Source organism: Alnus glutinosa, chromosome 4, assembly GCF_958979055.1.
Source record: "Alnus glutinosa chromosome 4, dhAlnGlut1.1, whole genome shotgun sequence".
NCBI lineage: Eukaryota > Viridiplantae > Streptophyta > Magnoliopsida > Fagales > Betulaceae > Alnus > Alnus glutinosa.
This window is the reverse complement of record NC_084889.1, coordinates 32,966,849-32,988,919: the sequence shown is the minus strand read 5'-3', so window position 1 is coordinate 32,988,919 and position 22,071 is coordinate 32,966,849. Positions and strand designations below refer to the sequence as shown.

Below are 22,071 nucleotides of genomic sequence, written 5' to 3'. Positions count from 1 at the left end.
GACGGGTGGGTCTCATATAGACTCTCTCACTAGCAATTTCTAGAAATCCTTATCCCTTTTTAAAACCTTGGTATTCTCCGTGTATGTCATAATCCAATTTCAAATCTTCCTATGTCCAAAAAGTATATTTGGAAAAGAAACAAGAGCCAATTTTACAAATGAAAAAACACACCCTTTGCATTTTGTGGAAGTCAACAAGTGGAAAATTAGCTGCACAGAGGTTCCAAATGTCTCTACTCTTCAATTTGAATAAAAACAACATTGTTAGATTCAAGGTCATAGTACAAGTATTCCTTCTCGGTTCACATACAAAATTGAAGTGCATCTCAGATACCAGTGTCTGAGATGAAAATATAATTACTTCAATCCCTCACCCATGCCTGGAGGCATTCCCAAGCTCTGAGCAAGATCACTCATCCTCTCCTTCATGGCCTGAGATAACAATAAGGCTGAGAATTTCAGTTCTATAGCAAAGATGGAAGAAGAGTTTCAGAAAATTCTTTATGCAAAAAGCTGGGAATTCTCACCTGGACACTCTTCTGGTGTGCATCCTTGTATGCCTCGGTAACTAAAAGTGAAAGTTTCTGCGCATAAAACAAAATGTAATTGTTGTAAGTCTCAAACAGTAACTCGTACATCAAATTAATCATTTTCCCTATCTGGAAGGATTACTGAACCCAAACCAATTGGATACTTAAAACTATTTCCTCCATTTTCAAAGATACTGCCCAGTTGGAAGGATGACCAAACCCCAAGTTAAACAACTATATAGTTTAATAAAACAGTTTCCCCCATTTCTAAAGGTGTTTCCAGATATGCATTCACTAAATGAGCATATATTTGAGCCTAAAATCAAAAGGTCATCATTATGAAAATGTGGAGCTTTAAATCCAGCTTAGTTCAAGAAAAAAAACCTCTTGCCAGGAAATTCTCCATGATTTTTGAGTCAAAGACTGAAACCATAGTCAGTGCCAGCAGTTGCATCCCCATCCGGGTACAAGGACAAGGAAATGAAAAGGCGAACAGAAAATATAATTGCTTCATGACCCATTTTGTTGTCTCATGGGATTTGAATGGTCCTAGACGTTCCAAGAAGTCCAAACAATGGGACACACAAGGAATAGTAGTTATCATCATAAAAATTTTGGGAAAAAAAAGCTTTGTTCCATGAATTCTAAAACACTGATTCCATCCCATCCATTATGCTGATCAGTTTTTTATGGCCCCACTAAAGATGATGGTTTTCATATTATATATCATATACAAGATATGAATGAAATTGTTCAACTTGTAAGGGAGAACTAAACAGGCACTTATAACAAATTCCAAGGTGTGATAAGATCATGCTATAAGAATACATTTTTCATTTTATTTGCCAATGGTCTTTCAATCAAATGGCATCACCTGCCCAATAAAAAAGGGCTGGAGTGTGAAGTCATAAGTCCAATCCCATAATGGTGTATGACAGTATGAGTTGTGTTTATTATCTATTTATAATTTTTTTGGCAGAAAAATACTAATAGAAAGATGAAGTCAAAAGAATGTAGGAATTGGATATACTTGCCTCTGGTCCTAATTCCATTGCAGCCTCAGTGATCTCTGTGCGAACAGGTTGCTGGTTTCCAGACAGTGTTACCTACAAACATAAGTTAAGAGCTATTGTGAAGTTCACTGAAGAAATAAATTAAGGCGTGCAATACTAAAAGGTGACTCAAATCATTTGAGGCAGTTCCTAACATCATTAAGATGGGAAAAGCAGTCCTGTCTTAGAATTAAGCAGCAAGTGACGTTCAAAAGCTAAAACAAACATCCATGAAAGACAAAATCATTCGACAGGGTACTTTGACATTTAGAATCATCACCCTTTCTTTTCACTATATTGAAAGTATATCTTATGTCATGTACAGAATCATAACAAAGATATCAAATTACGCCAACTAAAATGTTTACATGATCTTACTGTTTTGCACAATGATTCTGATCTAACTTTTAAATGACTCTATCCACAAAGACAAAAATTTGCCCTCAAATCACACTGAAAACAAATAATATAAACAAATTTTCCTTCTTTTTTTTTTTTTTTTGGATGAATCAAAGCTTTATAGAACAAACCAAACAGAATACAACCCTCCGGTGAAAACTGGAACACTTCCAAAAAAAGGAGAACAAAGATACTGCTACCAACAATAGCAGAGAGCAACACCTAAACCACTTACACTCTGCAGCAAAAACTACTGCAAACCAGCAACAAAATAATTCAACGGTAAGCCAAAAACAACTGCAACAATTACAGCAGTAGAGAACAGAAAAACAGATTCAACAAACTACAGCAAAGGATGTAAGTTCCACCTATACACAAGAGCTAGGTGTTTTGACAGATTCTTAAACTTCCCCTTAGCCAACATCCTTGATCTGACCTCCCACAAAATATTTGCAGATTCTTAAATTGTCCATGTTTTGCGAGCTTTTTCTAAGGCAAACCAAGTCAAAAAGCTAAAACAAAATTTTTGTCCTCGTTCAAACATGAGCAAATGATTGACCTAATAAATGACTTTACCAGTTCACCTAATGAATGTCCAAAAGCAAATTACGAACACTCAAGTGCAAGCACACACACAGACAGCCACAGAGAGACTAAATACCTTGATTAGCTCACCTTCACAGTAACCATCAAACTCTGTTCTGCATAATAAAATGATAAAAAAGAAAATGAAGAATTCACAGATACAGAGGTAAAAATTCAGATGTAATAGGTGTAACATATAATCCTACGCAGCAAGTTCTTTTTGCACCCGTACTGCCTCAACTTGGACAACCATTTGTGCCTTCTTCACGGTCTCGTAAAGATTCTGCATGTTTCCAAAAATTCCTGCCTGCAATCAACGAGCAAAGTAATATTAGTCTCAGTTCACAGATATGGGTCCAACTCCATGTCATCATGCAAATAAAATACACAACACCAATAAAATTGATAGTCCCTATAAATTTGATTTAAGACTCTGAACAAATCCTTTTTCACCCTGTATCCACCAGTAGATCTCACTGTCAAGGGAACAAATCATCATACACCAAGGTATAATTCCATACCTGTTCTGCTAAGGAGAATTAGAGAAGGATGAGACACATAAGTGTTCAGTCCCAGGCTACACCAAAAAGAGTATTCCGACTCCTCAGGCACTTATAAACCATATAATTCAATACTTTATACGACTTATTTAGGTATTGCAATATCATCTAAAACTTGGCTCCTCTAAGCAATATCATCAAAAAAACTCGAAGCACCTCTGAGGAATTGCTTTATGATTCAATACAATGATATAGAGTGTATTCTTGTCAAAGTCCAAGAAGCATCCATGTAATAAGAAGTTTCTGTTTAAAGCAATTCCTCACTCCAACATCTAGAGAAAGAAAATGAAAGCATCATGTTATTGTGACAATAAAGAAACTCAGATTTTAAATTCTCTACCTCACAAGTCACAAACTAAAATGAGGCTCCTAACAGCTCCTCTTCAAACAATTCTTTTTCATTCGCTTTCAAATCTCATACGCTATTGTCCATAAGGAAATTATTTTTTTTCAGGGATGAAACTTAAAACCTATGATGCGGACGACCAGCAACTTTCCAAGATCTTGCTCAGGCATGGTTGTGATTTTAAAACAGAACACATTGTATGTCTCTGTGCATGTGTCTATGTGTATATACTTATGGAAACCTACAGGGTAATACAGAAATTAAATTGAAGTAAAAAAGACAAATGGCCTTATATTTCTCCACTCTTTAAGAAAATAAAGGCAGGCACTTCCACGAGTTCCAAAATAGGTAACAGATAAAGCCAAACAAACAAGCTTCATCTTATCAAAAACCCAACATACCAGCCGTTTTTAGGACAAATATCCTTACATAAGATAGCTTCAAATGAGTTTCAGTATATGCAAATGTTATTTCCTTCCTGGTTGTCTCACTGGCATGCACCAGAGAAATCTCTGACTTACATCAAAATTATCACAAAACTCGGTTTAGAGGTTTTTCAAGGCCTTCAATACGCTCCACAAACAAAGTTCCTCTAGATGTTCAATAGATAGTGTCAACTTATGTGATCATGTTTAGAACCGACATATACTGTTTGCTGAGAAGAAAAAGTAAACTCCATTAACCTTTGAAGGCGCATCTTCCCCCTTCTCATTCTTTTCCTTTTTTCCTCCAAATAGACTGTACACACGGAGGGATCTATGATTATGCCCATATTTTCCATGACGACGCCGAGATAACACCTGTGTACCCACTAAATTGGCATTTGAAGTTAGGTTACCTGTAATGAGCAGGACAAGAGTAAAGTTACAAACAACTCTTTTACTATCATAAATTATTCAAATACACAGTTCGGAAAGCTACAATCGTTATAAAACAACTAGAAGTTGCGAACTTAAGGAATTATCCATTACAGAGAAGTTGAAGACCAAAATTCTCTTTGGCATAGTGTCCTAAAGCACATTCAACGGACATAATAAAAAAAAAAAAAAAAAAAAAAAAAAAAAAAAAAAAAAACTCAACACGGCATCAATACATTTGATTAGAATTAACATGAGTAAGAGCCATGTTTTCTTTTCATACCAATTTCGATTAGATTTTCTCCTCATTTCAAAGATTGTTGGGTCATCCCACATTCTTTGTACAGAGATCTTTGTTAAATCACCACTTGTCCTAAAAAGGACAAGTGGTGATTTAATAATCTTTAATGTCAAAAACACATTTTTTTTAAGGTTCTTAGTATTCTGAAACTAAAACATCCACCTATTGAAACTTGGGATGCAATTAGAAAGAAGGAGGTTCGGGTAAAATGGTGGAAGGTGGTTTGGCATTCAGTGGCAATACCTAAGCATGCTTTTCTATTATGGCTTGTTTTCAGGGATGCTATGATTACTAAAAGCCGAATGTGTGGTTGGGGATACATGGGAGACTGTCTATGTCCTTTCTGTCGTAGCCAAATTGAATCAAGGGAACATCGCTTCTTTGAGTGTAGTTTTAGCTACCGAATTTGGAAGGAAATCCTTGGCATTTGTTTGATTTCAGATCCAAAGAAATCCTGGGAAGAGGTTGCAGATTGGAGTGTGCTTGTGATGAGACAGGATTGCCTAAAAAGTCGATTGTGTATCTTGAGCCTTGGTGCTACGGTCTATAATTTGTGGAAGCATAGAAATGATATTCTACATGGGAATGCTTTGAGTTCAGAAGAGATGATTATAGCCAAGATAAAGTGGGAGATTCAGGCTTGTATAACGGCTAAAGGTCCTTATAAGAAGACTTCCATGAATTTGCAGCTTGCGGCTTTGTGGAATCTTCACAAGATTTTCTCTTAGTCTGTGTTTTTGCTGCTGTTTTCATGTGTTTGTTTCGTTGTGATGTTTTTGGTGTTATGCAGATGTTGCTTCTGTTTTGTCTTGTTTGTAAGGCTTTGTGAGATTGTTTATCTCTTGCCCTTTGTAATGTTTAAACCAGTTATTTTTCTGGTGTGTAATTCCTTGTTGTTTGGGCTATAAAAGTTTTCATTCATCAAAAAAAAAAAAAAACATCCACCTATTGTGTAAACCAGTCATTTTCTCAAACAACCTATTTATGCCAGGAGAAACTGCTTTAACCCCACCTTAGACCCATAATGGTGCTCAACTTCATGAAACTTTGAACCACCCCCATCAATATTAACAGCTCAACTTGATGCAAGCAATCAAATTCAGAAATGCACAATATACAAAACATATCCATAAAACAAATTCAGGTGAGCAATACATGATTTGTTCCCACATAGACCACACTACACAAAAGAACCCAGAATCCCATCCAATACTTGCATCCATATATTTTCACACTTGGAAATAAATTCCCTAATTTCCTAAGCTTTCTCGGCAACCAAACAGGTGATAAAGAATACAAAAATAGAACCAGAGAGAGAGAGAGAGAGTTACAGAGGGAGGGAGACGAAGGGCAAGGCTTTACTCCTTTTAGGTTTGAAATCTGACCAGTGAGAGAAATCGTCGACGCCATTGCTCAAAGCTTTGAGAGACTTCTGAGCTTTTTCGGTTTTTGTTTGGAGAGGATAATGTGTAGGTTTTTTCTTTTTTCTTTTCTATTTTTCTTAGAGACTGTTCAGAGTTATTGGCTATCACCTGCTGTTTAAGTGCTATAAAGAACGGACCAATTCTAGAAGAGCACGTAGACTCAGGATGGGATAAAGTGGTAAAGTTGGCAGAGAATTGCTATACACATTCTCCTCCGATGTTCCTAAATGCATGCTCACGTGGCATTTAAAAATTATCATTAAATTTTGAATAAATTATTATTAGTATTTTTATCTAATGATAATTTTTAGTAGAGTTGGCAAAACGGATTATCGTGTCAGTTTCGAGTCGATTTGGTTGTCCCGCTAACCCGAACTCGACACAATTAACTAAACGAGTTGAGATATAAAACCCAAACAGTACACGTTTACAAAGGTCATAAACAGGTCAACCCGTTTAGTCTAAACCCGTATTCTATAATTTCGTGTCGTGTTCTTATCGAATTCGCGGATTGTGTCAAAAATTGTCAACTCTAATATTTAGTGCTACATCAAAGAGTGAGAATAAAAGCACGCGCAACATTATTCAAGTTTGTAATCATCACTAATTAGTATTCAAAGAGTAATGTTATTTTTCACCTTTGTTTTTTAAGTTGGTAATGTGGTATAAAATGAGTGTGGTAAATGAAAAAAAACTCTAATCAAAATATTATCAAAAAAAAAAAAAAAAAAACTCTAATCAAAATGTGATTATTTGTAATTTTCCTAAATATATCTAACAATAGGCATGTTGACATTAGTTTTTACTAGAAGTGGTACCTACCTTCCTACTCTTATAAAATAAGTGGTTAAAAACACATAATATAGTCTTTAAATATATATACACATAAATAAACATGATAATCTTGTACTTCATTAGATGTAATAAAATAAAATATGAAATATAAAATTATTCTTCTTCATTTTAAGTGAAATATAAAATATCATATTTTGCTTAAAATATTATTTAATGGAGTATAAAATAATTTTTTTTTTCCATTTGACTATAAATGAAAAGAATCTTCATAAATTTTTTTGCATAACATCGATCATGAATAGAACAATTTTTTTTTTCTTTGTTAAATATGTGGCCCTGTTTGGTAACCTTTGTGGATTGATTTTTTTTTTTTTTTTAAATATGAATAAAATTTGATTGATGTGATATAAAGTAGAAAGATGTTTGAAATTTTTTTATGGAAAAGTAAAAATGTTTTGTTTTGTAGTGAGTTTTTTAATTTGAATGGTAATAAAGATTAATTGATGTGATATATAATATAAAAAAATATATATATATATTTTTTGATATTGAGTTTTTTTTGGAAAAAAGTAAAAAGAAAAGAAAAAAAGATGGAGTTTATCAAACAGGGTCATGTCATGGTGTTGAAAGGCCCAAAAGCTAAAGCAGAAGGGAAGAACTTTAAGCCCACTAGGAGGAACTTGTTCAACGTACATTTGTTGGAAACTTCCTTGGGCCAATCAGTCTCCGGCTCTGCATTTTGTTCGTAGAAAAAGATCCAGTACTCAAAAAATTAAAATTAAAAATTAAAAATTAAATCTTAGGAGTGTTTGATAAGGCATAGAACCAAGCTATGAATAGAGTATATTTTAGTTTTTTTTTTTTTTTTTGGTAGTTTTTTTGTTTCGAAAATTGGTTTCAAAATTGATATTTTATTTTAATCAAACCGTATAAGAACAACATTAAAACTAGTTCCAACTTGGGTTTATGACTAAACGTCCGTATAGTTTTATGATTTCAAAAAAGGTGCAATTTTAAAAATAGTAATTTAAAAAATGTGCGATTTTTAAAAATACAATTAAGTATTTAACAAAATTGCGTAAACAATCATTTTGTTTGGGAGTTCATTTTTCAAAAGTGTCGGTTCGAACATTTTTAAATCGCAAGTAATGACTAAACGTCCGACCTTCAAAATTACAATTTGACATTTAAAATAAAAAATTTTAAAATAAGCATAGTTGCTTGCGATTTAAAAATTTTCAAACCGAAACTTTTGAAAAATGAACTCCCAAACAAAATAATTGTTTAAAAACACGCGTTTAACCCGTAATTTTGCTTTAGTTTGGGTTTTTTTTTTTTATTTATTTTAATTGTTTTTAGGAGGAAAGGAAGTCGTTTAACACCATTGATCCACAAGTCGTTGCCTAGTAAATTCTTTTGGCAAGCAAGTGGCCAAAGAAAGATCCTTCCGTGGGGGCAGATCATACCTGCCAACATTCCCATTCGGCTGCTTGCTAATTGACTTGTTCCAACTTCCAACCCCAATGGTATGGTCTGGTCCTATTGGAGTTTTATTTTTCTTTAGAGAAATAACATAAAGGGCACTTTTGCAATCATTTTGATCGGACGCAGGTCCCCTAACAATTCCATGCTCAGAAAGAGGGCAGGGAAAAGTATAGGTCGCACCAAGAGGTCTTTGATTGGGCAGGCTTCTCTGTTCGGACAAGAAAGCCCTCTTTTACAAACGCTCAAAGAGAAGAAAACAAGGCCAACAACAAGATCCCAATTGTAGGGTTGTAGGGGATCTCGGTTCATTTTGATCACACATAATTGAGGTGCTAAGACAACTGTTAGAACGGTTTTTGGGTGGCTAAACTTCTCCAAAACAGAGAAAGAAGTTATCATAGTCCGTTGGCCCCTCAGCAGACCGGAGACACTATGATGGTTGACTATAAAACATGGCAAATATCAGGATCCCAATTGTAGGGTATCTCAATTCATTTTGATGCCGGTGAGTGCTAAAGTATTGATCAAATGATTAAATTTATCTATTCTTATAAGCTTTAACTTTTGAGATAAGTAGTAATTTAACATAGTATCAAGTAGTAGAAGTTATTGAGTTTGAATTCTGTCTCCGTTAATTCATCATCCAATTTCAATTAAAATATTCTATATATTAGACTTCATATATTAAAAGAAAGTTTGAACCCACACGTGAAGAAAAATATTAAAATATTAATTAAATAATTAAATTTATCTATTCCAATAAACTTTGCTGCCCTTTCTCATGCCTTGGCTTTTTTTGCTCATACAGAATTAACCTAATTTGCCGTGCCCTTCCAACTCTCATGGAATTTAAACCTGCATGATGTTAATCTACCACCCTAAACAGGTGTACTTTAGCAGTGCTAATGGGTGTATGATTTAAGCATGCATCTGGAAGTACCTTTCTTTTTCTTGTTCTTTACACTCCCTCTCTTTTTCAGGACAAAGACGAAGTCCACCTCTCCTTTACATCACGCTCACATGTCCATGTCACACAACATTGACAACAATACATCTCTGTGCTCAGGAATTAACTAAGAAGAGCCAAAGGAAGTTGCAGAACAAGGGAATTAATTAAAAGCCACTTCTCTCTCTAAACTGGAAATACAGTTATATACATATGGAGATCGAGTATATCTGTTGTCAATTTTTTATACGATTTATAAATTCAACATAAAATAATGTATTACGGTCAAAGTGTTTGACTTATTTAATTAAATCGATCGGATTAAGATTGACCTATATAGTTTTATACATATTATTCAACACCACCTGAACCTGACACACAACTGTTTAGGGCCGATAATTTTTTGACACGATTTACAATTTCAAAATGAATCTAACAAAAAATTAACGGGACAGAGTCGATGAATGTGACCCATTTAATTAAATTATACGAGCTCTCCTTTTCTCTCTCTCTCAGTCATAAAAGGACCAAAGGGTGCTGCTCCCCTACAAGATTGTTTACAGAAGGGAATCAAACTTGAAGAGAGAGAGAGAGAGAGAGACCCAGCAGCTTTTTCTCTTTCACCCCCCCTGAGATTAGGCTGTGGTGTCCACTCCTCTGAAGGGCAATATGTTAAATTCCGTTTACTTAATAGAGCTCCTACCATGGTGGGTATTCACAGTGTGTCCACTACGGCACTAGCACTGACTTCAAGCAGGCGGCATTTACAAAATTACCCCTTATCTTCTTTAAGCAGTAATGGGTTCATGGAAGTGGTAGAATACTAGAATCTGAGCATATATATGGTTGGCCCCAAGGCCCCCAACATTACCCCAAGAGGCTGAGAAAGCTTTTTCCATCATCTTTCCTAAGTGGATGATGGATAATAGGCAGGTAGGTGGAGGTGACACGCAAAAGTCCAGAAGGTAGGTGTAGATGGGAACTTCGCTAATCTGTATTCAATAGTTTTGACAATGGCACATGAAGTTACCAACAGACCCTTCCAAAAACCATTCATGGATTGGACAAAAGGACCAACTTTTTTGGTTTCTGGCTGGAACCAGAATTGGGTCTTGTTCTACTTTATCTGCTAAAATGCTGGAAAGCTTATTGGATGTAAAAACAGAGAGAGAGAGAGAGGAGACAGCATCCTTAATATCAAAGCAAAGACCAAATATGGTTATACCAGTAAATTCGCACCCAATTTGACCCTAAAAATAAGGTTGTACCAAACAACATCAACTGCAAAACAGCACATCAGATAATATAAACAGCATCATGTATCTCTCCCCCCATATAGCTCCTGCTTTTTTCAGCCCTCCTCATCTCTCTCTCTCTCTCTAAAGAGACTCTCTGTCTTTCTCTCTCTAACACAGAGGCCAACAACAAATACGAAGAGAGAAGAAACATGGAAACTCCACGCACCCCCCCCTCCCTATCAAAAAACAAAGGAAGAGTCCACACCACCCAACTCTCTCTCTCTCTCTCTTTCTTCAATGGCCCAGCTGGACCAAAATTTATGTGGAAGGAAAAACAAAAAAGAAAGAAAGAAAGAATGGGAAAGAAAAGAAAGAGAAGATAGATAGATAGATGTTTTCAATTGTCCTCCAACCAAACCTATCTCACAGGGTCACAGGGTCACAGCCTCGCTTACTCTCTCTCTCTCTCATAAAAACATGTTGCCAACAATACCCTTCTGCAACCCCCCAAAAAATCCCCATCTTCATCACTGTCTCTCAAAAGAACATTATTTTTCACCGAGTTATGTGGGCTTTTTTGGGTTTCTTTGTCTCGGTCAGAGTTTCACAGAGAAAACAGGGAAAGCAAGAACCTTCTTACCTCTTCCCTTCTCTATCTCTCTTTTCCTATTTGTCTTTCTTGTTTCTTTCTCTCTATTCTGTCTCTCTAGCCTCCTCTCTTTCATTATTTCTTACCCATCTCTCTTTCTTTTTCATTACCCATCTCTCTGTCCCTCTCCCTCTATTTCTCTCTCTGTAATTGTTGGTTCCTGGCTTTTGCGTTCTGTTTTTCTGTGATCTGATGAAGAAGATGAAAGGGGTTGTTGCTATGGAGTCTTCTCCATATGCTTTGTATAAGGACCCAAGGAACGGGTTCAAGCATCAAAGTCTTTTGCAAGACTTTGAAGAGCTACAAAAGGTAATTTCATTTGTGGGTTTCAATAGATTTGTAATTTCTGCTGTGGGTTTCATCAGATCTGATGTCTTGTTTGATTTTCTGGTGGGTTTTGTTCATAGGTTTTTTGGGTTTCCTTCATTTGGGTTCTTTATGTGTGTATGGTTGCTTAGAAAACTGAGTAGATGAAAGAGAAATTAATATTTTGGATCTTATGTTTAATATTGTTATTTTTAGTTTAAGAAAAGCTAAAGATCTTGCACAAGCAAAGCCAAAAGGATTGAATTTCCTTGTGTTTTTTTTCTCCATGGGTTTCTGGTTTTATTTGCTTGATTTTCTTACCCTAACCTATGTTTGGTTGCTGAGAAAAACTGATAAAAAGGAAAGAGAATTTATATAAGATGTTTTCTTTTGGTATGTTTGGTCTCAAATATAATAAACTTTCATCAACTATGCCTAATTTTGTTTTTTCTTCTTTTTTTGGTTTCTTTTTTTATTCATATCATTGTCTATGTTTATGTTTATATTCCAACCTTTCCATCATCCAAACTGACCATTAGGGGAGAAACTGTTGTTATTTACTAATCATGAGTTTAATCGATCTTTCCCTAGGTTGATACCTTTGTCTATTACACTTTGTTTTTCTCCATTTCCGTCTTCCTGCTATTCTGTGTTTGTGGTCAGTATTTTTACCTTGTATATGAGCTTAGTTTTTCTCTTTATGTAGAGGGTTCAACTACTATTTTTTAGGCTTTTTTCTTACTCGTTTTGGTTACTCCTTGTTAATTTTTTCCCCCTATCTATTTGTGTTCTTCTCTTGCTGATGTTGATAATATTTACCATGTTTGGTTTGTGAGGTGTTGGTTAGCGTTAATTTATAGTCTTATGGGGGGCTTTAATTTTCTTGAGTTAGCCAGAGATGGATTTGTAATATTGAAGTATATTTCAGGAAACAGAGGCCATGAAGAAGAAACTGCAGATGATGAAACACAAAAAAATTACCCTCTCAGGGGAAGTCAGGTATAAATAATGGTTGTGTATTTTTTGGCGGATTCTGGATAAAGTCGTCCACATTCATTTATCAATAGAAATTTATAATTTAGGCCATGATATATTCTTTTTAACTGCAGCTTTTTGAAGAAACGATACAAATACTTGATGGCGAACCGGTCTTCCAACCCGCAACCAAAGCAAGACTTTGTGCATCCAAAGAAGTTTGATATTCGAAATACTAGTGCTGCAAAGGGAAAGAGTTACAGTAAAAAAGAAGCTGCATTACGACCCCCTGTTCCAGTTTCTGATTTAAACAGAAAGGAAAGGATTTACAATGGAACAGAAACCGCCTTGAGGAAACCTGCTCCGGTCTTCGACTTAAACCAGAAGGCTAGGACTTTTAATGGAAAGGAAGCTGCTTTGCAAACTTCTGCTCCAATATCTGACCTGACCCAGAAGGAAAGGATCTACAGTGGAAAAGATGCCACTAAGCGAAACACTACTCCGGTCTTCGACTTGAACCAGATTTCGGTATTTAGCGACCCGGGTGAATTTTGAGCTTCAAGGTCTTGCATTTGGTCATTGTGTTATGAGCTAATGTTTTTATTGTCTTCTCTGTTTTGCAGAGAGAGGAGGAGGAGTTGCAGGCTGATTGTGAGCTATCGAAAACAGAGGAGCCTAAGAAAAGTTTACTCAGAGGTGGAAGTGATGAGCAGCACAATGATATGAAATTATCCATTTGTAGGAATATCGGGAATGGGCCAAGTCGAGCAGGGAAAAGGAAGATTTCATGGCAGGATCAGGTGGCTTTAAGAGTTTGAGATCTTTCTTCAATTGCTATTGAAGATCCTATATTTTGGTGGGGTAAAAATGGTTGCCTCACCTTGTCATGTTGTTGATGTTTCCTCTTGTATCCCTCCAATGTAAAACGTAGAAGTAGTCATATATAGTGAATATATAGATGAAACGATAGAATTGATGATCAGGAATCAAATGTGTTGACATACACCTCATTAGTTTTTATAAATGCCCGGAGAAGTAAACTAGAAGTAAATTTGGAATTTTGCCTTTGTTTTTTATGTTTCTCTTTTCTATGCGTTGTTTGTGAATGCAAGTGGCCGGCTTGGTTGTCTTCTAAAAGGAGCTGGAAACTCTTAACCACGCCAGCCTGCTGGGCTTGGACGTAGGGGGAATAGTTTCAACATCTGGTATTCAAATGGAACGTTGTTGGCTACTCCTTGTGATCATCATGTTTTGTTGCATCCAACGCTATACATGGTTTTGTAGTAACGTACATGCTACTAAATTTGTGAAATCTAATTATCCTCTCCAATTCATTTGAAAGTAATCGCTTCTCAGGTTCGGGTCATATCGGAATGGACCAGGATCTTCTCTAATTGCTTTCAACTGGAGAGGAGTCAGTCCTTGTGTAGGTATAAGATTTATAGGTCAATTCTAACCAGACTTATTTAATTAAACGGGTCAAATTTTTCAATCCTAATTTGTTAATTTCGTATTATATTCATGTTAAATTTGCAAGTCTGGTAAAAAATTATTAATCCTAAATGTTGCGTATTCAGGTTATGTCTATGCATAAATTTAAAATTATATATACGTCAATTCTAATATGACCTATTTAATTAAACGGATCAATACTTTTCAACTATAACCTCATAAATTTCGTGTTCAGTTCGCATTGAATTAATACCAATTGAATATTTGTTTGCTGTTACTTCACCAATTAGAGGTTGGTGGAGGAAACCAGCATATGAAGTCATTGTTGTACTTAATTGTTACTTAGGATGGTGGGAAAGCAATGGCCACTAAGAAGGTTGGTGTTGGTTTTCTTGGAGAAGTAATGGAATGATAATGTTGTTTTTCTTTTTTCTTTCCGTTTTTGTTGAGTAATAATTTTGTTTTCAGCCTGCGGAGACCCAGGACTTTTATGTTACTTTCCTGTTAGCACATTGGAGATTGTGGAATGAGCGGTAATAAAAGAAATTATTGTTCTACATTTTAATTAATTTGGGTGGAGAAAGCAATGGCCACTAAAACCTGGTTTACTGCATTTCACACCTGATTCGCACATCCTGTGAGATTAATCGTGAGGGGGTCGGTTTATGTCTAATTTCTGTCGAAGAATGATTTTTTCCTTTTTCATTAGTCCTCTCCCTGTGCAAATTCACAACTGAATTTGTAGGACCTAATGTGAATTTCTATGAGTCTCACAAATCCCTTATTTCCGTCTGAATAAAGAAGATACGCATGGACACGTTAGGTAGAAAATCTTGTCATACTTCCATTTTACTCTCACCTTTTATGCGCTGAGTAGGCATTACCATGGCAGACCAAAAAACAAATTACCCAACCTTCAGAAATGGTGGCACCACCACGGCTGACTTGATGCCACGTCAACGCATATGGGAGTGGGAGTAAAATGAGAGTATGGCAAGCATTACCCCTAAAACTAAACATAATCCTAGAAAATGAGTCAACAAAAACACATTCCCCAAATCCAAGGCTGGTTCAAAATACTTGTTGGAGGTACTAATGCTCCTGTATTATTCACCAATGCTGAGTGTTTGTTGCTTACGCATCCAATGAAAAATTGGATAAATGGCATTCACTCAATTTAAATATTAGTGTGTAGACTGTGGCTCTGTGCTCTTCTTGCTGTCTTTAAGAGCCCAAGAATGGCATAAAATATTTTCGCAGCTGTGGCTGGGATTTGGATCATAGGGTATTGACATCAAATACCAATTACACATCCCCTGAGAACTCATTAAGCACAGGAAATGAAGGCAAGCAGATGAATGAAGCACAAACATGGAAGAGCTAAAGCAGCGAGAATGGAGTTTACTACTAACAGGAAGAGAAGAGAACCAGCCAGAGAACTAACATGGGAAGACAAGCCAAGAGACCAAACTCTAGTGTTGAGTAATTAAGCACTGTTATCATGCACAAACTACAAAGAGTAAAAGGGCATATATATATATATATACATAGGTTAATAGAGCTTACTCTCATCAGGACAGGAGTTGCTATAGAACAAGGACCGGCATCATATCTACCTCAGAAGAAGCCCCTTCACATGAAAGTCAAGTACAAGCGGCTTTGACCAGTGGTCTGAAGACTTCAGAACACCTCTTCTAAGTTCAGCCTGTCAAATAAGAAGCTTGCCTTGTTGCACTAGGCATGCTACACTCTCAAGGACAGCAAAAGATGATTCAATATGCTTTCTATCATGAGAGAATCTAAGTACTGAAATACAACATGGGGACATCCACATAAGCAGATGGTACCAGACTCATTTTCAAGCATGGAAAAAGAATTTTTCCACATCAATCAGGAACATTGTAAGAAATGATGGAAGAATTTAAAGGGCCGCCTAGAGCCGTTGCTATGTAGAATCCATCACAATCACTGTCAAAGAAAGAAACCAGCGACAATGAACATTTACCCTGGCAAAAACATATTCTACATTCATCTAAAGTTTCCAAAGCTATAATAATTTCCATTCACAACATCAAAAGCTAAACATGTTTAGATGACAATTTCGGTTGAGCATTATTCAGGCTTTCCTTTGATCAACTCGTAATGTCAAAGTCCCTCTCGGTAACTGTTGTTAAAACTTCAGCTCTTGTTTAATTCAAGGTTCCTCAATTTTCCCCCACCCAAAAATAGTATAGTCAGAACAGTCATAATATCAAAACTGAGTTTTCTAGGTTGTTAGATTAGGAAAAAGTACATTCTACCTGTCGCATTTGGTAGGGTTAAGTTTATGAATTAAATTGTGACTCTGCCTTTATAAATAATAATAAGATGTGTGTTGGTGATTAAGAAATATTGCCCTGCCACTTATTTTTCTCAACATAGTTTCAAGCACTGTCCCAGTTAAAAAACAAAAACTTAAATCTTTTTCCTTCACGAATCCCCTTTCCTCCTTTCCCAAACACACGAGTTCCTTTCCTTTCCCATTCCCACTTAGTTCCTTTTCCTGAGAGTCATGTACTTTATGCTAATCTAACATCGGTTATCAAATGATACATGTCCTTAACCTCATCAAGCTTAAGGACTTTCAAATAATGACAGGATCTAAATAGAACAGTCCTATATTTCACAAGCAAAACAAAAATAGTGCTCGCAACCCAAACCTATATCTGGAGCGACAAAACTGTAAACGGATCAGATATGTTTCTTCACCTGATTTTTCTTCATCTGCAATAACAGTTTCTGCTGTCTTTTCATTTGCTTCTTTGGCCATTACATCTTCACCTTCTGCATTTTGAGTAGCATCTGACTTATTCTTTGGCCACTAAATCTGTATCTACTTCCTTCTGAGTATTAGCAGGTGCTGCCATGAAAGATGTGGTCACATTAAATCCATCTTTTTGACCAAGTTCCTGAAGCGTCAACCTGTGCCTTTTCCCCTTTTTATGACCCTCCATCACCACCTGAGAGTAAGCGCCAATTTGACACATTTCACACCAAAACTTAAATTTCTTCCTCTTAAATTCTGTAATTTTCTCAGCTCCCTGGTCTGTTGCCATGCCATTTGTCTTAGAATCTTCTGCATTTTGGTTTTTCTGCAGCAGAACCTGCTCATTATCATTCTTCAAATCTTCTGTAATCTCCATTTTCTGGTCTGAACCATCCCCAGTTTTATTCTGGTGAAGTGATTCCCCTCCTACTCTTGCCTGCAGTCCTGAGCTTCTGATATCAGTGGTAGCTGTAAGCTTAGAAGGCTTTGTAGTTTCCTTTGGCAGTGGTGTTGAGCTGGCAATTTTTCCCATTGTCTGAGCTATAAGCCGTGCTTCTTTGGCCTTGTGCTTCTTACCTTGAAGGTGTTCATTGAAACCTCTCTCGCTTGTGGCACTGACCTGACAGAGGGCACAACTCCACTCCTCCTTAGGTCTCTTCTTCAAACCAAATGGTGGGAGCTCACTAGTGCTCCCTGCAGGTGGTGTCACAGCTTTCCGCTTTGTTCCAGAAAGATTTGGGTCGGGCTTAGCCTGCAATAGAATACTCAAAAACAATGCATAAAAAGGAACTCCTTGAAAGCCTCAGCATCATTTCCCATGTGAACTTAACCCTCAGCTTTTGAAAAATGGACTAAATATAACCTTTAATTATCTTGTTTTCAACAATTTAACAAGAAATACAATGTTTCAGAAGTTTTACCAGATCTGAACAGTCCAGAAGGAGGGCTAAAAAATTAGGGATTTAGCATGAAGAATTTATTCATTAGAGAGTTGGGAATATTGCAAATAACATGTCATTTCCAAGGGGGGAAAACCAGGACCTACCCATGAGATAGAATAGCTTCAAGTAGATAAACGGTTCTATTCTTAACAGTGAATTTGATATAGCCATACTTTTCATGAATATAAGTAACCACACAAAATCCATTTTTGATTTGTATTACAGCTTGTCCCTTTAGAAAGTGATGTATATTGGCATGTAAGTACTGTCCAAAATTGCTGATTACAACCCATGTGCCAGGAGAGAGGAGGGCGTGGAACTTTTTCCTTTTTATGAGAGAAGATAACTGAGAAAGTACAGTCAAACAAAACCTATAACAATAATAATAAGAGTTTGTATCTTCACCTTTGTCAATATTACAATTGAGGAAATACTAAACCTTTAACCATAAGATTAAAGCAAGTTCATCATAATGACAAAGTCCCACTTATTTAAAGTTGTAGGATTAAGAATGTCAGTTTTTTTACTTATCAAAAAAAAAAAAAAGAATGTCAGTTTTGACAGAGTTAAGTATTCAAATCATAAAGCATAAGATCTTTGAGAAAATCGGAGAATTGTATCAGAAAGGATTCATAACTAAGATTTCTAATAATTTTGGATAAAGGATCAAGTTATTTGATTCAATTTGTAGATCATAGGATTTCAACAACTTGATTTTTATAATCATAATTGTCAGTATCTTATGATTTACAATAAGAATCCTTTGAACCTTAGCCAAAATAATTAGAAGAATAGTTCTAAATCCTTTGCGAGAGAAATCCTTCCATTTTCTTTCTCAATTTATGATCCACAACTTGAATCTTGAATATCATCATATTCTTACGTTTAAAATGCAAGGGCACATTTGGTATGCGGAATAGTCATTCTTTTGTTTGGTTGCACACCATTCCTACAAATAGTCATTCCCATGGAAATAGCTAGTCCCATAAATAGAGGAAGCTATTCCTCTAAAAGATGATAGGAATAACTATTATTTGAAGAACAAAATAGAGTTTAAAACCCTCTTCTTCTTTTTCTTCAACCCCCCCCCCCAAAAAAAAAAAAAAAAAAAACTCGTTAATATTCTATGGGTGGCCGGCCACCCATAAAATATATATATTGGGTATTTTAGTAATTTTGATTCAATTCTAGTGAGAACATATATATTGTTACCAAACAAAAGAATAGAAATAGTTTTTTCATTCCAACTTCTTATATTCCCAATAATACCCATTCCTATTCCTAAATGAATGACAATTCCGTGTACCAAACGTGCCCTAAATATTTTGTAAATAACACTTTTTTGGCCTGTATATTACAATACAAAATTGTAGTTATGCGGTGAAAAGAAGGGGCGGGGGGAGTTAAGAATATTTCTGCTGGTTCTATGAGGTTACACTGCAAGCTGTTGAGTTTTTTAGCAAAAGATAATTCTTCAAAAGTACTTAAAATGTATGGACAAAAGTGAGAGCGTGACGAGTAGATATCACTGTTGAGCATATCTTGAAGCAAGGCTTCTGCTGAGACCTGCTGCATACACGCAAGGTAGCTTTTTCTCCAAATGAACCCACAGATGAAAAATCAATACCCAAGGGCCATCAGAGGCATCGCACTAGATTATTTTATGTCCAGATCACAAGAAAATCTGTATAACAAAATGTCATAGCAAACATTCATGACAAGAGTGATCGTGGAAAATAATCTACCTAGTCAATGACCATGATGCCCCTTTAGGACTGACATTTGAAGTGCTGGTCCAAAAGTAGAATGGGTACCAGATGCATACATAGCAAGCCTAAATAGCAAATACATGTTGTGTGTATATGCTATCATTACTCAGGAAAAACCACCCATGCAAGATAGATTAGTTAACATTAATTGATTCAAACATGAAATTTTACAAGGGGTTTCATTCAGAAGGGAAAAAAAAGGAAAAACGAAAAACAGGTTGGGGTTTCCCCAGACTGGTTGGGGGAAAAATATAAAGCTGGCCGGATACTTTATTTGGCCTTTGTTTTCCTTTCATTTAGATAACAACACACACCAAAGTGTTGTCACTGCTATATAGACAATTATCATATTTCTTCCATTCTCCTATTATTTGATTTTCATTAGACTTCAGGTTTCATACTCCTCATCCCTCAAATATAGAGATCTCTCCAACAATCTCCCCTTCAAATTTCAATGGTTCTGGTCGATTCTCTGTTTCTGGATAACCAAGCCAAAATGGTGCCTTTCAGTATGGAGTAGACCACCAATTTCAATTACTTCTTTATAATGTCTATTTAGGAAATTAGGGTCTAGTCCCCCATAAAAACAAGGTGGCAATAGAACCGGTATAAGATGAAATGCCTAATGAGTTTGAGCAGGCTTATGGGCATAAATATAATCATCTATGCAATGCATAACCACTGTGCCATACATGCATGCATGGAGACTAGCATGAATAGACAAACACATACGACTACATGCATATATGCATACATTCACATATATCACATACATCAAAGTCACAAATCAACCAAGCAAAGAAATGAGAAAAGGAAAAAGAGAAAATTACAAGAATTTCTATATATATCCTCCAAATTTAACAGTATTTCCCAATATCAGAAAAAGCTTTATGACAGATATATTGGCAAACTCTTTTACATCAGGACCTAAACATAGAAGTTTCACCTAAGTGGCACTAAACCCAGAAGCAGTTCAAAATGGAAAAACAGATTAAGACAGCATGCACCCCGATTCTGATAAGAAACGCAATAAACAGAACTAAAACAATCACATTGATAGATTTCCTAATATATTGCACCATAGTTCCCAGAGAAAAATCAGCTTATGTATGAAAAGCACCATAACATAAATCGAGCATATGACACTCAAAATTAACAAACAACAAGGTGATATAAGATTGATAACTAACCAGTACGATCAGCTTATCCTTGTTAATCTCCCGGGGAGGCTTGATATCAAGCGGCATTGCCTCCAGTAACCGCGGCATCATCGGAAACGTATCGAATGCACCACCGTAACCGGGAACTGCGAAACTTTCGAATGGGTGCATCGGCGGCGGCAACCTCGGGTCAAACCGCATTGCGAATCGCTCCTCGAACAACAACCCCTCGGGCGTGGCAATGGAGGCAAGCCTCCGCATTGCCATCTCTCGCTCGATCATCAGCGCCGTCCTCACCTCCGCCTCGAGCATTCGACGCCGAGTGATATCGGCGACGATTATATCTTCTCTAATCCGGTCCTTCTCGAGCTCCCACTCGATCGCTTCACGAACGTCACTCGGATTTCGCATTGGTCCCGGGCCTGTTCTCGGATCAAAATCAGTGATAAAAGTCAGATTTCTAAGCGAATGTGTCGCATGTTTGGTTCTCCGGTAAATGTGGGAAACGAAAAGGAATTATGGGTCTTAAAAGATCTTTGATTTTTCAGTAACTGAACCTCATCCGAATCAACTAAGCTGAACCAGAACAGCGTAAGACATAAGATTCAGACATTTTCCTTTCTTTTTCTCAGCAAACAAACAGAAGAAAATAGTATCCCACAAAAATTAAAGAAAAACAGTTCGATTTACCCTGAAAACAGTTTGAAATTCAAAACAGCACAAAGCACACAATCAAATTAAAAGGCTTTATTTTCTTTTCCTCTCTCACATTCACTCAGCAGCCAATAGACGCATATAGAATAGAGGATTGATTTACTTGCGGACCTCTGAATGCGTGCTCGGTAAAGTAGCTGACGCTGGAAGGAGGGTTGGGACATATTGGCGGTCGGTCATCGACGGCTCGAAACTTGAACTCCATTTAACTACAGAGAGAGTAGTGTAGAGAGAGCGAGAAAGAAAGGATTTGAGGCTTTAGGGCTTCGATGTCCGCCTCCCACTGGATGGAAGATAATTTAGCAGTTCTTGAGGTGGCCGTCGATGGGGAGCAACCCAAACAATATATAGCGCCTGTATGTTATTGACTTTCTGTGTGTGGAGAGGAGAGGAAGGGAGATAGATCTGAAAAGTTGAAAACTATGTGGAGTCGCCGTCACATACTCCTAACTTTAATAGAGTTAGAGATTCTCGTTGTCGTTGGCCAGTCAAGGGCAAGTCAAAAGGTTATTTTGGTAGTCATTTTATTTTATTTTTTCCAAGAAAATAAAAAATAAAAAAATAATTTGCGATGATCTCAAATTTTCAATTGAAGTAATATTGCTTAAACTTTTATAAAAAAGAAATGTTAGAGGATTTACTCCAATTATTTTCGAGTCCTTCTATGTTAACTTGACATAAAAAAATAATAATAATAAAAAAAAAAAAATGATCGGTTATAAGCTGTAGTTTTTTTTTTTTTTTAATTAAAGAAATAATGTCAATTTAGCACAAAAAGAAT

General features: G+C 36.2%; 3 protein-coding genes across 4 annotated transcripts; 1 reads left to right on the top strand and 2 right to left on the bottom strand.

The window, feature by feature from the left end:
• Window positions 1-219: 219 nt before the first annotated feature.
• On the bottom strand, window positions 220-6,117 carry LOC133867370 (nucleoid-associated protein At4g30620, chloroplastic). The gene is made up of 7 exons (XM_062304108.1): window positions 5,962-6,117; window positions 4,156-4,310; window positions 2,773-2,873; window positions 2,643-2,682; window positions 1,565-1,636; window positions 528-584; window positions 220-432 (listed from the first exon to the last, which is right to left on the bottom strand). The coding sequence occupies exons 1-7, from the start codon at window positions 6,038-6,040 to the stop codon at window positions 358-360; spliced, it is 579 nt and encodes a 192-aa protein (XP_062160092.1). The 5' UTR covers window positions 6,041-6,117; the 3' UTR covers window positions 220-357.
• Window positions 6,118-10,621: 4,504 nt separating this feature from the next.
• LOC133866945 (uncharacterized) lies at window positions 10,622-13,516 on the top strand. Its single transcript, XM_062303610.1, has 4 exons — window positions 10,622-11,476; window positions 12,402-12,472; window positions 12,583-12,976; window positions 13,072-13,516. The coding sequence occupies exons 1-4, from the start codon at window positions 11,360-11,362 to the stop codon at window positions 13,264-13,266; spliced, it is 777 nt and encodes a 258-aa protein (XP_062159594.1). The 5' UTR covers window positions 10,622-11,359; the 3' UTR covers window positions 13,267-13,516.
• A 1,897-nt stretch (window positions 13,517-15,413) lies between these two features.
• On the bottom strand, window positions 15,414-21,723 carry LOC133867115 (uncharacterized). Of its 2 annotated transcripts, XR_009899997.1 has the most exons (4): window positions 21,402-21,723; window positions 20,607-20,998; window positions 16,649-17,457; window positions 15,414-15,868 (listed from the first exon to the last, which is right to left on the bottom strand). XR_009899997.1 is itself a non-coding variant. In XM_062303796.1 (3 exons), the coding sequence occupies exons 1-3, from the start codon at window positions 21,493-21,495 to the stop codon at window positions 16,747-16,749; spliced, it is 1,197 nt and encodes a 398-aa protein (XP_062159780.1). In that variant the 5' UTR covers window positions 21,496-21,723; the 3' UTR covers window positions 16,224-16,746. The 2 variants fall into 2 exon arrangements, 1 of the variants encoding a protein (XP_062159780.1); XM_062303796.1 differs by lacking the exon at window positions 15,414-15,868 and having other exon boundaries at window positions 16,224-17,457.
• Between the last annotated feature and the right edge of the window lie 348 nt (window positions 21,724-22,071).

Coding starts and splice junctions, on each gene's coding strand:
- LOC133867115 (XM_062303796.1), bottom strand. CDS start 21,495: ATGGAGTTCAAGTTTCGAGCCGTCGATGACCGACCGCCAATATGTCCC. Junction 20,999..21,401: donor TACCGAGCACGCATTCAGAG/GTCCGCAAGTAA, acceptor ATCCGAGAACAG/GCCCGGGACCAATGCGAAAT. Junction 17,458..20,606: donor AGGATAAGCTGATCGTACTG/GTTAGTTATCAA, acceptor ATTCTATTGCAG/GCTAAGCCCGACCCAAATCT.
- LOC133866945 (XM_062303610.1), top strand. CDS start 11,360: ATGAAGAAGATGAAAGGGGTTGTTGCTATGGAGTCTTCTCCATATGCT. Junction 11,477..12,401: donor ACTTTGAAGAGCTACAAAAG/GTAATTTCATTT, acceptor AGTATATTTCAG/GAAACAGAGGCCATGAAGAA. Junction 12,473..12,582: donor ACCCTCTCAGGGGAAGTCAG/GTATAAATAATG, acceptor TTTTAACTGCAG/CTTTTTGAAGAAACGATACA.
- LOC133867370 (XM_062304108.1), bottom strand. CDS start 6,040: ATGGCGTCGACGATTTCTCTCACTGGTCAGATTTCAAACCTAAAAGGA. Junction 4,311..5,961: donor CCCTTCGTCTCCCTCCCTCT/GTAACTCTCTCT, acceptor TGCTCATTACAG/GTAACCTAACTTCAAATGCC. Junction 433..527: donor CACACCAGAAGAGTGTCCAG/GTGAGAATTCCC, acceptor TTGTTATCTCAG/GCCATGAAGGAGAGGATGAG.